The 17565-nt window shown below is 50.7% G+C and overlaps 1 protein-coding gene across 3 annotated transcripts in view; it reads right to left on the bottom strand.

Annotated features, from left to right (window-relative positions):
• Nucleotides 1-433: 433 nt before the first annotated feature.
• Nucleotides 434-17565, bottom strand: part of NUP188 (nucleoporin 188) — a 47595-nt gene continuing 30463 nt past the window's right edge. For 2 of the 3 annotated variants that reach the window (XM_037007968.2, XM_037007970.2), the window contains exons 16-44: nt 16985-17137; nt 16666-16792; nt 16367-16454; nt 16193-16269; nt 15316-15430; nt 14354-14474; nt 14168-14234; nt 13335-13463; nt 12871-13010; nt 11934-12040; nt 10756-10962; nt 10469-10638; nt 9764-9833; nt 9289-9356; nt 8671-8866; nt 6927-7004; nt 6533-6618; nt 6123-6268; nt 5666-5847; nt 4301-4504; nt 4015-4107; nt 3444-3602; nt 2993-3130; nt 2273-2347; nt 1951-2187; nt 1728-1859; nt 1395-1468; nt 1157-1286; nt 434-1035 (exon numbers count right to left, since the gene is read on the bottom strand). In XM_037007968.2, the coding sequence (XP_036863863.2) occupies nt 859-1035; nt 1157-1286; nt 1395-1468; nt 1728-1859; nt 1951-2187; nt 2273-2347; nt 2993-3130; nt 3444-3602; nt 4015-4107; nt 4301-4504; nt 5666-5847; nt 6123-6268; nt 6533-6618; nt 6927-7004; nt 8671-8866; nt 9289-9356; nt 9764-9833; nt 10469-10638; nt 10756-10962; nt 11934-12040; nt 12871-13010; nt 13335-13463; nt 14168-14234; nt 14354-14474; nt 15316-15430; nt 16193-16269; nt 16367-16454; nt 16666-16792; nt 16985-17137 (3746 nt within the window). In that variant the 3' untranslated portion in view covers nt 434-858. The remainder of the gene's footprint in view (nt 1036-1156; nt 1287-1394; nt 1469-1727; nt 1860-1950; nt 2188-2272; nt 2348-2992; nt 3131-3443; nt 3603-4014; nt 4108-4300; nt 4505-5665; nt 5848-6122; nt 6269-6532; nt 6619-6926; nt 7005-8670; nt 8867-9288; nt 9357-9763; nt 9834-10468; nt 10639-10755; nt 10963-11933; nt 12041-12870; nt 13011-13334; nt 13464-14167; nt 14235-14353; nt 14475-15315; nt 15431-16192; nt 16270-16366; nt 16455-16665; nt 16793-16984; nt 17138-17565) is intronic. The other variant, XM_037007969.2, reaches the window with a different exon arrangement.

Genomic DNA, 17565 nt, shown 5'->3' on the forward strand with positions numbered 1-17565 from the left:
CACTAGCTCAGGTCAGTCTGGTTCTAGAAACTTCACGTTGTGGCTTTGGGCTACAAGGCAGGTCTTAGATTAAGGCTCATTAGTGGGGCCCAGCACTCCGGTTAAGTCCTGAGGAGGCCAAAGGCCAGCAGGTCCCCCTGCTGGGGCCTTGAAGGGAGGGAAGGGAAGGAGGGGCAGCGATTCAAGAAAGGCTATAGGTGACCATAGGCTCAGACAGCTGGTGAACACAAGTGTGTGGCAGGAATGGAGGACCAGACCTGGCCTGGCCAAGGGAAACTGACAGTGTCCCCCTCCCCAAGAACATTAACAGAGGTGTTAGAGAGCCAACTGTTGATACATATCCTGCGGGCCCCAAACCTCCCTTCCCACCCCACAGCCAAAGAGAACTTGCTGGATGCTCTGAGAGCTGGCTAGTCATTCCAGGGCTTTGGAATTGTCTATAAACAGTATTTTAATGTTTGTATAAATAGACCACAGTATTACCAAAAAACTGCAAGAACAGGGCATGGGAAACAGATTTTCTAACCCATGTGTACAGCTTCTCCTGGCTGCACGTGACCCTGGGCCAGGGTCAAGTACTGTGGGGAATGGTCAGAGAAGAGGCCCACCCCTCTGGGGCATCTTGAACATGAGACGTGAGCAGAGCAGACTCGCGGCTCCCTGCCCCTGCTGTGGACCTCTTGATCTATTATTACAAAAATATGCCAGCAGACAAGTGGCTGGAGTCAGGGTTACTGTGGGGAGAGGTGACAGGAGCTGCTCTCAGTCACAGACAGGCCCCAGCAGACCAGCAGCGCCCCTGCTGCCCGGGCTGCCTTGCAGTGCGGTGAGAGTGGTAGACGGGCGGCAGGCACCACCCTATCTTTGCACATGTCGGACAAAGGCCTGCACGAGCTGGACCAGAGGCTCCTGACTCTCAGGGCTGGCCTTGGAGAGAGAGGTGGACTTGCCCTGAGGTGAGGGGAGGACACCAGCAGCAGGGGAGCTGGGTGCCCCCCGACGGAAGTAGCGTGAGAGGCTGGAGAGGAGTGTGCTCTGTGAGAGAAACAGCAGCTTGATGAGGCCCTGTGTGCCCCACTGGGGGCCAGGCAGGGGCCCCAGGGACTCTCCCCATCAGCCCCACCCACTCCAGTCAGGGCCCTCTATCCTTCCATACCAGCTCTGAGCTGAGCTCCTGCTTCATCCGCTGTTTGTCCCGGGGATGCACAGCCGGGTCCCTGAGGTAACGCACTGCCTGGGAGATGAGCAGGTAGAAGCAGTTCTCCATGGTAAACATCAGGAGGGACCTGGGAGAAGGGCAGGTTTTTGGCACCGCTGCAGAGTGCAGAGCAAAGCTGGCAGGTGTGAGGTAGGCCCAGCCCCAGATCGAATTCCAGGAGGGCTGGCTTCCTTACTTCAGCGTCCTGGTTCCTTCTGCCTGTGTGCTGAGCCCCACAGCCTGCGTGAGGGGCTCTTTTTTCTTGTCCAGCTGGAGGAAGGGAAACAAGGTAAGAGTGACAGCTCCCGCTCACTAGAGCTTCCCACCAGCAGGCCCCACGCTGAGCCACCTAGATAGGTACACCCTGTACTCCCCACAGGAATTCCCATCGGTAGGCCTCACCGTTCTTACTCATAAGGAGAGGCGGGCTCAGGAAGGCTAGGTAACGTGCGGAGGACATAGCCAGGAAGTGGTGGGCTTGGAGAAAGCCTGGGGTTGAAGGGCCAGGGGCCTACAGCACCCAACTCACCTCTCCAAGCATGTTCAGGGCTACATTCACTGTGGCCAGAAGGGTCCCGAAGGAGGGGGCCACTTCAGAGTCAAAGGTAGGAGTGGTAAAGCTCAGGGCAAATAGGAAGTTGTATTCAGCAAGGTCCAGGGACTGTAAGGCAAGATGAGAGCATCTAGGGCCTACTGGGACCCAGCAGAACCTCCAGGGCTTACTGCTGGGGTCCACTGGTGGCGGCCTGTACCTGATCCAGCAGGATCTGGCAGACATCCGGGGTGAAGTGGCGCAGGGCCGCCAGGGTCCTGCTGAGGATCTTGAGGAGTCCATACTGGACCGTGGGTAAGGCTCGCTGCCCTGAGGCCTCTGTGTCACCAGTGAGTTGCTTAGACGAGGAAGAGCAGAAGGGGGTCGCAGGGGCAGCTGTGAGTGGCCGCTGAACTCGGGGGGCAATAGCTGAGGGGATACCATCTCCATTTTTGTTCTGGGGGAGAGACAAGAAACAGGCGGAGAACAGAGAAGCCAGGGTGCGGGATCCCCAGCAGCCACAGCAGGCAGGCGCTCAGTACCTGCAAGTAGTGCTGCAGCATCTTGCGGCTGTGCAGGAGGGAGGTGCAGGCCTGGCACAAGTAGCCTAGGTTTACCTGGAGCAAACACAGGGAGCAAGCGGTGGGTTCCTCAGCAGCAGCCCCAGCCAGCTGCCTGGACCAGGGCAGCGGGCCCCTGCGTGACCCCAGCGCGCCTCACTCGCCAAGCCCATTCTTTAGCTTAGGTTCTCACAGCTGCCACGTGCACATGCCTGCAACTCTGGGTCAGCAGATGCCTGGACTCTTTCCCTGGGACCTAGCTGGGTGCCTGGCACAGTGTAAGGTCAGTCCTAATACGTAAGATGGGGATTATTTCCTCATTTTACAGAAGAAAAAGGCTTAAAGAAAGGAGAAGTGACCTGATGAAGGTCACACAAATGACATACGCTTGTCTGACTCCAGAACCTGTGTTCTACCCCTGCCCCCTCTTCCCCAGCTGGTTCCCTGCTTCGAGCCTGTTCCTCAGGGATGTGAACCAAGGTCCAACCAAAAGAGCCCAAGTTCTTAACCTACAAGGCTGCCCTCTGCAGTGGAAAATTAGCTGCAGAGGAAACAACATGAAACCAAACCTGTGCTCCCTAAGCAGAGCCAGGGTACCAGGAGGGGGCCTGCAGCTCACTGGCAATGCCCCAGAGTGCCCGCTAACTCTGGTCCCCAAGCATTTTCCCAGACTCCTCCAAGAAACCATGCCTAAGACCCCACCTGGACATCCCGCATGAGCTGAGGCAGGTGGAAGTGCCATTCCTTCATGAAGTTGGACAGCTGCAGAATGAAGCCCACGGTGTGGTCTGCCTCCTCCAGGCAGGCCAGACTCTGCACTGTCCTTACAGCATTGAGGCACTGGGAGGGAGAGATAGGAAAGGATGGGGGTGACTCACAGACCTGGCATGCTTGCTCCTGCCCCCGAGGGGAGGAAAGGTCCTGGGCACATAAACACTGAGGCACCGGCACAACAGGTAGCTTGGTGTCACAACTAAGGTTTCCTGTCTGACAGATCCCAGACCATTCCCCTCAGCAGAGCAGCTGCACTGCTTGGCCAGTCAGCCAGCAGTCCTTAGAGCACCTCAGAAATGGGGCACTGACACCTCCCAAGCACTAAATGGCCCAGACCCCCTTTGACCCTGAGCCCCTGGCAGTGCCGGCAGCCCCTCACCTGTAAGGTCCGCTCCTGGTGAACACCCACGAAGTCCAGGGCCTCTGTCAGAAAGTTGTAGCGCAGAGTTTTTAGGAGGCGCTCCATCAGAGACATGGACAGGCGGTAGACCCCAGGCCAGGAGGGGGCATCCAGGGACTTCCGAGAGGCACTAGGGGTCTAAGAAGTAAACAGCAGACAGGATCAGGACAGGGTGCCTAGGTCACTAGCTGACAGGTACACCAGGGCCTCCTTGCAACCCAGCAGCTAAGGCAGCCTGGCTGCTTAAAGAAAACCCCGTGGAATGGACACAGCCACGGCCTGGAGAGCGGCAAGGCCAGATGGGCCTGAGGCCAGTGGGTACAAGGAAAGAGCACTGGGCAGATAAAAGAATCCCGGGCTCCGGACTCAGGTCCGCCACCAACTAGCTGTGTGAGTTTCTCTTGCCGTAGGTCAGGGGGGTCATACCACTGGCACACTGTGGATAAGCCACTAAGTAGAGCGATTTCTGGGGCAAGTGAAGAACCAAGGGGTGGGAGTGCTGTCCTACGGGAACTCCAGTTTGGCCAATCCAGGCCCCCCTGGTCCTCACCTGTGTCGTGCCATTGGTGCTCAGCTGGTATATGCTCAGGAGAGGCAAACAAATGCTCTGGGTGATGCCAGCTCCAGCTATTGCCATGGCTCCCTGGGAGAGAAAGCCGTGAAATGAGAAACTATCTGGCTCCACCACTCCTGGAACCTGCCCCTTTGGCCACTGCATCCAGGGACAGGTGAGGCTCTCAGGCTAGCCCAGAGCTTCTGGGACAATCGCAGGCAGTTCCTGAACCTGCCCAGCACAAGCCAAGAGGCTCCCCAGTGCCCTCCGGCTTGCCTCCTACCTGCTGGGTGCGAGCCAGAGTGAGGAGCAGGTGCAGCGCTGCCTCAGTGAAATGCAGGTTCTGCTTCATGCGCAGGCTCACCTCCAGGGTGGTGAAAAGGGTGGGCAGGACGGGGAGCCTGCGGGTCACCTGCAGCCACGAGTCACCATCCTCATCAACCTCACACAGTTCCTTAGCCAGGTGCAGGCCCAGGACACACACCTGCTGGGGCCCAGGGACAGAGATGGGTAAAGGAATGGAAACAGGGCCTGGGGGAGGGCAGCCAGGGTGGGGCTGGCTCACCTGGGCACACACTCCAAATGAGCTGGTCTGAAACTGACGTGAGCTCTCCCACTCCTGCTCCACTCCCCCACCCCTCCCAGGGAGCAGCTGCCCCTCCAGGATGGTCCTTGGCCCTCCATGCCCTTCACCCGAGTGGCCGCCAACCCAGTGCTACTGCCAGTCTCACATCCGGTCACTCACCCGCCGCCTCTGAACAGAGCTGGAGTGGCTGCCCCTCTTGCTATCGACTCCTAATGGTCCTTCTCCAACCTCTCCACATCTTCGCTAATTGACTCTTTTACACTGTGGCCTTTCAAACTTACTTTTGACCATGACCCATAGTAGTAAATGCTGTTCACTTTGTGTCTCCATGTACACGTATGTATGTTCATCAAACAGTACCTACCCTTACACCCTGCACAGCTTGCTGGCATTTCACACTTTATTCTACTTCATTAAAAAAATGCCAGTTGTAAACAAATGAGCTCATTTCAAGACCCACTAATAGGTCATGACCCAGTTTGAAAACACTGTTCTATATATGTATCCAGAGTGATCTTTCTGGCGTACAAATATGATCACTTCTCTCCCTTGTGTAACATCCTTGTACCGCGTCCTATGTCACGTGGGAACCAGCTCAAAAACGCTGTCAAGGCTGCCAGTCACCTCTCCAGGGCTCACTGCATCTTCACTCACACCAGCATTTCTTCAGGGACTCAGGTGACTATTACCAACAGCTCACCACATGCTGTTCTCGCTGCCCGAATCTCCCCCCGTCCCTTTGCCTGCCCGACTCTACCAATGCTTTTAAGTCACTGCTTAAAAGACACTTTCTCACTGAGCCCCTAGATTAGGTGAGAACCCCAAGTTGTACATTCCCCCTGTATTTCTGATGCACAAGACTCGCCACAATGGTCTTCTGACACTTCTCTGCGGTCTCTGATTTTTTAACTCTCTGCTAGGCCATGGACTCCATTAAGAGCAGTGATTATCTGTCTTGCCCACTAATCACTCCAGGGCCTGGCACAAAGCAGGCAAGCAGGCAGTCCAGATTTTCTGGATGCACATGGGAAGGACACACCTCTTCCCAGGGCACCCCCTCACCCCATCACGCTGGTCTTTGTGCTGGGGCCGGAAGCAGTCATCAGTCTCCATGCTGTCCTTGTCTTCTGTGGCACTGCCTGATGCCAAGCTGTGTCGGGTTTGGTCAAAGAGAGCAATCACCTCTTCTTGGAGGGTTTCGCAGACATTGAGCACCAGCTGGGAGTACTGAGGGATGTCACTCACTGCAAAGCAGACAGGGAGAGGACACCGTCACACTCACCATGCTAACTCTTGTTGCACAACAAGACCTCCTTCCCAGGCAGGAAGAGTCTCTGTCCCATGAGAGGGGAGGAGAAAGAGGGAAGGAAGATAAAGAGTTTTCTTGAAAATAAGAGTTGCAAGACTGAAATCTCAACCCCCAAAGGAGTAATGTCCAGCTCTAGGCTGGATGAAGCCCTACCCAGGCTGGCCCCCAGCAGGGCTGGGGGATCGCTGCCCGCACTCCACTGCCCCTCACCTTTCATCTCCTTCATCTGCAACACTGTGATGAAGGCTGCGAACACCTTGGCCTTGGTCTTCTCCATAAGTTGCTGGTCTGCCTGTAGCACTCCCTCCAGGATCGCCGTCAAGGGCCCAAGGATTTCATCCACAGAACCTAACTCTCTGGGAGTAACATGGGGTAGCAAAGGAGTGGAGAACACACCTCATGTAAAAGCCATAGGCTCCCCTTGCTCCATCTTGGGACGCACACTGGGCAGCCTGCCTCACACACTTGCTGTGTCAGTCCTGGTCCCAGGGACGGAAAGCTAACCCATTTCATGCCCACTTTCTCCCCTCCAGGAAGGTGAGAGAAAGGGCAGTAAAGAGGAGCAGCAGGCCCCAAGGGGCAGCACTAGCCACAGGCCGCCTTCCTGGCATGGTGCTCACCTCTTCCACTGCCGGAGGAGGATAAGCAGCAGAGTGCACATCATGGAGCCGAGATGGAGGCAGTTCACTGAGGCTGGGACTAGGAGCTGAAGAGACAACAGTCCAGTTAGAAGTCAGGCTTCCTGCGGGCTGACACGACTGGCAGATTCACGCTCCACCCACAGGGCACCTTTTGGCCTTACGCCTTTCCTTCCCAGCAGTGAGCTCAAGGGTGGGACAGTGAGAAGGGACCAGGGGCTGGCATGGCAGCAGCAGGCCTCTGCCTCCTCACTGCGGCCTCAGGCCTCGCAGGCCAACTGAGCCCTTTGACCTGACCACTTATGCAGCTACAGGTGCGTGAGCTGCTTTTTGACTTCTCCAAGGGAGGAATGTGAAATCTCCCAGACACACTTACTAATGCTTTGGTCCCATCAAGCACATCAAGAAACAGCTGGTGACGCACTGCAGAGTCAGTCAGGTGCATTATCTCTGCCTGCAAAGAACAGAAAAAAATGTTAGTTGGGAAGGTTTCCCAGACTTTAGAGGCAAAGAAACATGGGGTCCTCTGTTGAGGAATTAGTCATTGATAAGTCACTGTCTTCCTGACTAATACGGGGCTCGAGGGCCCCGCTGCTTCTGTGCCCACCCTCAGACACGGCCAGAATCAAGCCAGGCTCACCTCTTCCCTGCGATGCCCATCCTCTGCTCGGACCCTTCGAAGGCTTCCCGGTACCCTGCACATACAAACTGCTCAACCGGGACTGGGAGGCCCCACAGGATTGGGTCCAAACGATCTCGGGACCACCCCCATTTGTACTCACTTTACTCCAGCCCTAATGGCCACCTTCTTCCTCCTTGAACATACGAAACTCTTGTCCACTTCTGGACCCCTGCACTTATGACTCCATCCGCCGGCTCTTTCCCATAGGCAATCCGCCGGGAAGCCTCTCTCACACATTCAGGTCTCGGAGTGGACACCTTCTCAGAGAGGGCCTCCCTGACTCCTCCTGTTCTACTTCAGCATATGCTACTATAGCATCCTGATCACTTCCTGCACAGTGAATTATAATCTGAAACTGTGCTTCTTTGTGAATTTGTTCATATTTTTCCTCTCTCCCAGGACACTTTTCATGAGATCAAAGACCTTATCTACCTTATCTGCCTTACTGTTGTATCCCCAGCAGCTGGCACATGGTGAGCATTCCATTAATACCCACTAAATGAATGAATGTGGTCAATATCCTGGATTTAACCAAATAGGTTTCCTGAGAAGAGGATGGTGGGATCTGCAGAGATACAATTTAAGAACTGCTGCCTCACTAGGGCCTAAAAGGCAGATGACACTCAGGTTGTTCCCTAGAGAATCAACCATTCCCGAAGATGGCTGAGCCATTTGGTGTGTGTGCAGTCTCAGGGGCCCACAACCACTGTGCCACAGCTAAGCCCCGAGGCTGTGGGGCGGTCTGGCACCAGGGAAGACGGGAGCCACTCACAAAAGATGGAAGAGTGTGTTTGAAGAAGGGACATCTATCCAGCTGAACTTATTAATGAAGTCAAGATATTAATGTTCTCCCCGGGGAAGAACAGTTCAACACCAAGTCCTTAAAACTGCCAACTCTTCTCAAATGTTCACTTGCTTTACAAAAACCAACTCTCAGTAGACACAGTGCAGAGACAATGGCTTCTATTCTTTTTCTAAGACCAGGAAATGCAGTTTCTAGAGCCAATGAAGGCAAACTGCTCACTAGAGAGGGTGCTGCAGTGGCTGTTTCAGCTGCCTACTGACTAGCTGACAAATATTTACCAGCGTGCACAGGGCACAAGGCGGCAGTTACACACATGGGTGAGAGGTGGGTGGTGGAGGAAGAGGTCCCTAAGACCTGCCCAAGACCACATAAGTTAGCTACAGGAGCCTTTGATGGATGAATGAATGGATTTTAAATTACTTCTCAGCACTTTTCCTAGGGGTCTCTTCTTGGACCCAATACCCTCCAACACCCCATGCTAACCCCCTTTTTTGGGCACAGAACCTGTTGACATTTTAGGTCTCAGAGGAAAACCCTGACTTAGTCTTTATCCCAAAGGGCTGCATCTGCTAGGCAAACCAGCACATGGCTGTGAGGAAGCCAAGGGGCAAACTCACTCCAGGAGGGTCTTACATGACTGGTGGCGATGATGAGAAGCATCCTCCAGGCGGAGACCAGCATCTGATACTCTACCAAGGAAGTGCAGCTGCTGCCCTCCATACCAGCCGTGTGAACCGCCAAGGACTTGACGTATCCTGACCAGTAGGTGAAACGCTTCTCACTGGAAAATTTCTTGAGTGCGTCTTTTAATGACTGGTCCAGTGAGCCCCTAGGGTGTCAAGAAAAAACAAAACCTACAGTTAGATCTTGAAAGCAGATGGGAACGTGATGGGCACAGAGCCTTGCTGAGGCAGAGAAAGCAACCTCACATGGGCTGAAAGGCAGATAGCTCCGGATCACCTCCAATGTGTGGGGCTCATACTTCTTGCTCAACATAATGGGTTAGGTTGAAGCCTTTTCCAGGATTCCTCCTCCATAAAATCCCAGATACGTGGAGCTTGCTTCACAATTAACTCTTCTGACAATCATAAATACCATCAATGGACTGGCCAGGGACCCAGCTCAGCAGCCCTCCATACATGGCTCCAAATCAGCCCTTTCCTCCGCCTTGATTCATGAAGCCATGCACCCAGTGGTAGGCCACCCTCACCCCACCTTTTAATTAAAATCTCAAAAGGGGAAAGGACTCACTTAACTACATAGTATATCTCCAAGCAAATGATCTTCATAACTAGAGCACAGGTTTCCAGGATGCTGGGCTGTAGAGGGCAGAGCAGAGCAGACACCAGTCAAGAGAACCTCTTCCCTGGTGTCCCCCCGCCTCCTAGAACAGAACAGGAACCCAGTAATTAAAACAGAAGAAAGCAGACTCCCTATCGAATGTGAATGGGCACTGGACTTGCAAAAGCAGAAGGGTCAGGTCCATGGTGTCTCCGAGTGAGTCAAGAAGACCACGGAGCCATCCACAGAGAGCAGGGCCTGCCGCTCTCCTTCCCAGAGCAAGGCGTCAGTGAGAAAGCAAGCAGGCACTCCTCTGAGGAACAAGTTCAGGGAAGAACACGTTCTGGCTATTTAGTGGAGGAACCAGTGCCTACACCTCAGTCTCACAGCCCAGCCTTTCCTCCCAGGGACTTCCAGTCACTGTTCCGACCACCACACAGCTTACCTCAGACATTTCTGAAGGAGGAGAGAGGGTTCCGAATAGCGGACTGGTCAAATTCTCCCAAAACTTGGGTCTAAAAAGAAAACACATGTGTGCTGGCAATCATACACCCTTTCACAGTCCTTTCTCATCTCTCCACCTCCCTCTGATGGTTATTCCTCCATTGGTTACCAGTCCCAATCCTAACATGTCTCAGGGCTCACCTGCTCCTACACAGACATAAAGGATTCCATAGATACAATTATGTTTTCCTTTAAGACCTACAATTTTATGTGAGGGAGCTGCCCAGTGAAAATTCCACTGGTTCATTCCACTGGCACATCTCCAAAAGTCTCAAAAAGAAGGGATTGGGAGGGCAGGAAGGGCAACAGTCCCATGTTTAGCGTCTCTGACACCCCTTCCCTTTGCAAACAGGCTCCAAGAGAAGGGTGTTTCGCGGAGCTCAGTGATTAGCAAGCCACTCTTATCTGAGCCTACTGTTTCTCAACGCGTTTTGAAGGTTACAAACAGCGGCAACTTCTTGAGGTAAACACGTCTTTACCTTAAAGATGACACTAAGTGAGGCTCCTCCGCACTGCATCAGGCACCAAGCCCTTTTGATGCACATGCTCAGTGAGCTGCCACAGGAAGCCTCTAAGACAGGAACTACCGTTACTCCCATTTTACAGACAAGTCTTGGAGGCAAATAAGCCCTGGAGTCAGCCTTACTTGGTTCTGAGGACCAGCATGGCACTGTCCCGACGGTCCTGCCACAGGGCGTGCAGAAAGGCGATGGCTGCGCGATGCAGCAGGGGCGAGCACAAGTAGCAGTCCTGCTGCTGGGAATCAATCAGCGCTAGCACCGCGTGGAGACAGCTCCATTCCCCGAGGCTAAATTCCTGCATGGGGGCAGCGAGCACTCAGCCCCACAGCTGCTGCCAGCACCTGCACCTGCGGAGCCCAGTACCCGCCTACCAGCGAGCCATCTCCCAGCTTCATCCCAGGCGCAGGCTCACCTTGGAGCCGTCATTGCCATCCTTCACCTCAAGATTCAGAAACAGTTCAATAAGGCCAGGCTGAGTCTCTACTGCAACTGTGAGGAATTCCAGGATCATGACTTTGATGCGCATGTCCTCAGTCTTGCCCCGCAGCCGCCTCAGGAAGGCATCGCGAATGGCAGCTGCATCATTGCCCAGGCAGGCATACACTGACATGGGGGCCACCTGTAGAGGCCAGAACACATGGGCTTAGAGCTCTACTTGCAGAAAAACCTCGACAGGCTCCTGCAAAAGGGAATTCTGAAGAGCTCTCAAAAAATGGGCAGAACAGGAAACATCCAACACAGCTCTGGCAGGTCAAAAGGAGTATCACCCCAAACTACAGCAGAGGACGCCCATGAAGTCCCAGAAGAAATAAATAAATGGTGATGAACATAAAAGATGCACAACTCCTCTCATGGTTAAATAAATGCAAAGTAAAAAATAAGGTAGTATTGCCTATCAGATTGACAAAGATTAAAAAACTGATGAAGCCACTGTGGCAAGGATACAAGATTTGATGTTAAGAATATAAACTATTATAATCCTTTCTGGAGGACAATTTGGAAATGTCTAATAAAAACTAAAATGGTCACCGATATCTACCAAATTTTAGGAATAAACAAAAGTTTACAGAGTTCTCTGGATAATGTTCACTGCAGCACTGTTTATAGTAGTGAAAGATAGAAAATAGCCCAAATAAATTACGAGCATCCGTTCTAGGGCATCAAAGAGAGTACACCGTAAGGAAGCACTTGCAACGTGTTAAGTCAAGAAAGCTAGTCGAGGAACAGTGTGTATAGCAGATTCTACTTTTGTACAGAACAAAAGCACACACCCAAACACCTTTAACACATAACCACAGATAAAAAGAAATCTGGAGCAATGTGCACCAACCAGCTCATATGGATTCTTGGAACAAGGGGATCACAGGGCACCTCAACTTTCTGTTACACTTAACTGTAACATTTAGGAAATATTTTTTAAATGAGTATGTATGCTTTTTGTAATCAGGGGAAAAAACCCTCATAAGACACAATTCGTCCATCACGTTGAGAGAGAAGTCCGAGTCAGCTGCTTCTCTTGGGAGAGGGCAAGGGCAGTCTCCAGCACCAAGTCAGGTCTCCAGGGCTCTGGTTGGTTAAGCGGGATCCTACCGTGGCCAGACGCTTCAGCAGCTGGATGGCAAGACGTGGCAAAGCAGGGTCGTGTTTGTGGTAGATGTATTTGGCAAGAACAGCAATCAGGTTGTTCCCGTGGGCACCTGAAGAAGCACAAAAAGCTGTTCAGACACCAAGTGAGCCTCATTCAAGCTGTTGAGAGGCTTCTGATAACAAAGGCTCATATATGTGAGGGACTTTCTCCTCAGGTACTTGGAGGGCCAGTGTGAACCCAGGTGGCCGTATCATTCTCTTGTCAGTAGCCCAGGGCAGAGGCAGGATGTGGAAGTAAAGAGCTCATTCCAATTAATTAAAAGCAGAAAGAGATACATTTTGAAGAAAGAGGTAGTTTTTTAACAAGTAGGTTAGAAAAAGACATCATGTTGAAGCACTGTACTGAAATGCAAATGATAAAAATCCCCAAATGATTCACCTTGAGTCTCTCTTGGACATTATACAAACACCACTTAAAAATGAGGAACCCAGGAACCAAAGAGATGAAATGGGCAGTTTAAGGTAAAAAAAATAGCAACACGCAAAAGTTGGCAGGTACCAGGAATTTCTCTCCAAGTTTTACAGGTACTAATGTAATCTTCATTATAAACTCATAATGTAAGAACTATTATTATTTTAGAGACAAGAAACCTGAGGCAGAGTTGTCTAATAATGTACCCAAGGTCACAGAGCTGGCTGGAGCCAAATGTGAACCAGGGCAGTGTGACCCCACGTGCATTAAGTACTCTCTGCCATTAGTAAGAGGCAGAAATGAAGTATGACGTCCAGCCCTCTTGTTTCTAAGTCCAGGATGGGAGCTGGCGATCATCCCCACATTTCCTTAGGGAGTTCATCAGAAAAGATACTGCTGCCCTTTAAAAACAGCCTGAAGGAAGTACTTATGGTCAGAAATGCTGCTGACTGGAGGAGAAATACATACCATGTTGTGTGAGAGCCTGTTCCAGGGGGGACACCACGTTAGAAGGAGGTTTCAGCCGAATAACATTGTTGGTGACGGAGAATGCCAGTTTCACTGTCTTGATGAGCAGCTGGCCCTGCCCCTTGCCCTCTGCCCCATCACTAGGGTGCCAAATGGAAACCAAAGTTGATTCAGACAAATGACTTCATTCACAACATATGTGCTCTCATGAATTAGATTCCAACAATAATCCCAGAGTTCAACAGCCTCTGTTAGAAGCCCCAGTCCAAACTAGGAAAGAGGAGGACCAATCAACTCCTTTCACTATGTGCCAGGCTACATACATCAGCCACTAGGTTATAGAAAGGCTAGGTCCTACGAAGAGCAAGGTTGTCTTGAAAAAGCTATCACATGTTAACTTAAACCAGGGTTCTTAGAACATGCAGGCACAATAAAAATGGGAGAAAGTGGGGAGTGAGCCCTACCTGCGAGGCTGCGCGGCCATCACCATGTCGATGGTATCCACACCAATGCCCATGATATTGATAACGGTCTGTCCTGCTTCTGTATAGGCCAGGCTGCAGATGCAGAGAGACTGCAAGCTGGGGGTGTGACTGGAAGACATGTATTCTGAGTTATTAGGGAGCCACCAGGTGTTTTACTGGAAGAAAAGGGTGCCGTCCAAACCTAACAACTGGGCATCAGTAACACAGACCAGCCCTTTTTGCCAGGTGAAGGTACTCTAGTCACTTTCCTTAAACAGATCTGATCTTGAAAACCACCCTGAAAAATGATCTAAATGTCCATCAGTTAATGGGTATGTTTAATGAAATGAATCATGATTAACCCACACAGTGGAATGCACAGAACCACTAAAACAAGACAGACTGGTATGTAGTGGCATGGGAAGGAAATTTCAGAGCAGTTACTACAAGCAGAGGAAAAAACCAGTGGAATACAGACTAACTTAGTCATCTCTGGGAAAAAGGTTTATGAAGGGCAATTTGCACTAATTATTTTCCAAAGAACAGGCATAACTTTCATAAAGATCATAAAAGGCTGGTTTGTGTGTACACGCATACAGCCTCATCGGAAACAACAGCATTCCCACTTCAATTGCTCCTCTCGCCCTACAGGGAGGAAGGATAAACAGTCCAGTGGGAAGCAAATCAGAACCTCAAGACTTCTGAGCTCTGGGCTCAACCACAGCGAGCTCTCCGGGAGAACAAGATGGCACTGCCCAGCAGAAGCCCGTGTCTTCCCTGGGGGAGTGGCAGCACCCTGGAGCATCAAGCCCCCGAAATCACGTCCCTCCTACCTGCTATGCAAGTCTGTCTCATGGCACAAGTTCAGTATTGCGTGGATCAGCTCCAGGATCAGGCAACCTGGACTCCGGAAAAGACAGGAATGTGATGGCCTTGCGTGATGACCCTTAGCCCAGGAAAAGGGCAGATCTCCGGGGAGCCAGGAATCCCTCAGCTCTTCTTGCCCAGGCTTTCCTTACCGATCTGCTCTCTCACGCCGTGGGAGTTATAGCGCCACTTGTGGTAGCTGGGAAGCATCTCCTTCAGCACAAACATGACACAGGGCACCAGCCCTTGGCTCTGGGTGCTACCAAGCTGCCCCTACAAGAAACCATGCCTGTGAGGGCCTATGCCATTTAAGGAAAAATCACGTGGTTATTAGAGATTTACTCCAAAAGCACCCCCCTAAACTCTACGACATCACCAGGAAACCAGAAAGAAGATTAAGATACTCAAAATTCTTTGTCCTCATATTACTGGTTAACATTAGCTTCCTTACCTTAAAACTGGGAATGCGTTCTTTATATATTAACATCTTTATCTATATCGCTTTCTCTATAGGACTGTTTCTATCTCTGTAAGCATTCACTAATTGACTCCTGCAGGCAGGAAATACATGGAGGGCTTTTCCCCTCTCAACAGCTCCATGAGGCAGAGATCATTTATCACTCCAATTTTACAAAGGTTCTGAAAAATCCAGTATTTGCCCACAGTCATGCAGCTAGTAAGCAGTCCACCTGAATTCTGACTGACTCCAAAATCCACACTACACCATTATTTTTCAAACTGAGTTGTGACCCATTAGTGAATTGTGAGATTAGCTTAAAACATCCGAGCAGATCCTGCATAATAAGAGTAGTGCTTCAGAAGTATAATACACATATGTGTATACTGGGATGTGACACAAAATATATGTATTATACCCTGGGCGACAGTCGAAATAACTTGATAGTCACTACAATCACCACACTGGCTCTGAGTAGTAAATAAATTAACACAGAAAGAGCACCTACTATGGAACCCGGCCCATAGTAAATACTCAGTACACAGAAACTGCCATACCCATTAACTTGAGGACAGCTGTTCTACCTACAGACAAGATGACCACAATGGCAGGAGGCAGGGGAACTACTTCAGATGATTCTGTCTGACCAGATTTTACCTTGACAAGAGTGGTGATCAAGCGCAGAAAGGCAACAGTGACCCCATACTCGCCCTGGGGCTGTTCACTGTCCATCAAGAGGTTTCCATACCCTCCAGCATTCATCCCCTCAGCACTGGGAAAAGACAAGACAGGCAGAGGGAAGAAAATGATGCAATGATTTCAAAGCTTCAATGAAATTCAATCACAGAGCGTTCTTATTACTGTCTAGATGGCTTGAGTACAAAATAGGAAAGCTCTGCAAAGGAATTAATCAAATCTAGGCAATTTTATACACAGGGTGAACATTGAGAACATTTTTTATTAATGTACAACCTTAAGAGGTTTAAAGTGAAGAACCAAATAAATAAACCAAAAAAAAGTCAGAAAAATGTCCTCCTCTTATAAGCGAGAGAGAGCAATGAGGGAATGCTTGGGTAATAAGATAGAGCCTATATATTAACAGCTGGTCTACCAGGCAATCTCGAGTAGCCATGAAACAAGGAAAGGCACAGAGTGACTATGGCTTAAGAGAAGGAAGCCAGGCCTCCGGGTCCAGACCCTCTGGATTCTCTAGGCTGGAAAGGTAACTCCCAAGTACCTAAGGTGGTTGCTGCGGGATGAGAGCCACCACCTCTCTGTCTCTCAAGCTTTACAGACTGGGAGCCACCAGCACTGGCCTAAGAAGAGAGCAGCCTCTGTGTCCCAAGTCCCATCATTTGCTTTGCCTTGTCCTCACTCATCTCTCCTACTTTTGGTCAGAGGGCTAAACAGGCAAGAAGAAGACATAGTAAACAGCAAAGAGAAGCTTCTTTAAAACTAATGAAGTTAGTCTAGACCTGAAATGTATATGGTACTGCCAGGGAATATACTCTACCCACCCCAAGAGCTGGCTCACCTGATCATCTGACACATACTGGAAGCCTGGTGGGCCACAAATGGTAAAAAGCCTGTGTGACGAAGGTCAGTCCAGACCTGAGAAAGGAGAAGCACAATCAAATGTTCACGTGCCTTCAGGTATACCCCAAGTGCAACGTTTTTTGGCTGTTAGGAGGAAGGCTTAGGGTCTCACCTTTGCTGGGTTCCGGGCAGCCAAAACAGTCAAGCAATTGACACAAGAAGCAATGACATCAACAGGGGGGGAAATCACTGTTGTTAACCTAAGTTGGAGAACAGGCACTATACTCAGGACAGTGAACGATACAACGTGCTCTATCCCAAATATTCTCCACTTATCTCTTCCCAAGTCCCTCCTATCAGCAGGGATGTAAAAACAGGAAAACCCTCAGCTGGTGACAAGCATCACTCGAGGGCTTCCCACCCCGGAACAGGTGCAGACTCTGACGAGTGGGCGTGGGCCCAGAGACGCACCGCTGCAGCAGCATGTAGATGCGGGACGTGATAGGCAGGAGGCAGTCTGCTATGGAAAGGTCTGCGCTGATGACCTTATGGACCAGGTCAATGATGGGTCTGACCCGCTGGCAGTGCTGAATCACATCTGAGGGGAAAGAAAGCCTGTGACCTCATGGGAAACAACCCCTCTAAGATCACTGAAAGGTCTCTGAGACCCAGATAAACAAGTTACTCTAATCTCAGGCTGGACAGTTCTGAATTCTTTGTTTATCCTTCAAATCCTCCAAGTATGTCCATTTTCCTTCCCCATAGTGATGTCTCCCAAAGCTGACCTCACCTGCAGTAGAAACAACATGAAGCAGCATTTCAATCTCACAGGTAAAGAGGGTCCAGCTGCTGTACGAGTATTCCCAGCGGACCAGATAAGCCCGATCATCCAGCATGACTTGGCCCACAGTGCCTTGGGGTATGCGAAGGTTGGTCTGACCCCCTGAAGAAGGCGGGAAGAGAAATTAGTCTAATATCCGAGGACACAACGGGAAGAAGCAATTCCTGTGCCACACCAGACACCGACATGCACCACACAGAGACAGATTCTTCCGAGCAGATAACACTGTGACAGCCTTTTCCATTAAAAAGCAAAACAAAACAAAACAAAAACCAACAAAACCCTCTCTTGTCATCTGGGGAACTGAGTCATTCCACGTGTCTGAAGAACAACTGACAAAATCCCTGATTCAAAAAAGACACATTCACCCCTATGTTTATCGCAGCACTATTTACAATAGCCAAGATATGGAAGCGACCTAAGTGTCCATCAGTAGGTGAATGGCTAAAGATGTACATATACACAACGGAATATTATTCAGTTATTAAAAAAAAAAAAAAAAGAAAGAAATCCTGCCATTTACAACAACG

Source organism: Manis javanica, chromosome 2 (genome assembly GCF_040802235.1).
Source record: "Manis javanica isolate MJ-LG chromosome 2, MJ_LKY, whole genome shotgun sequence".
Classification (NCBI taxonomy): domain Eukaryota; kingdom Metazoa; phylum Chordata; class Mammalia; order Pholidota; family Manidae; genus Manis; species Manis javanica.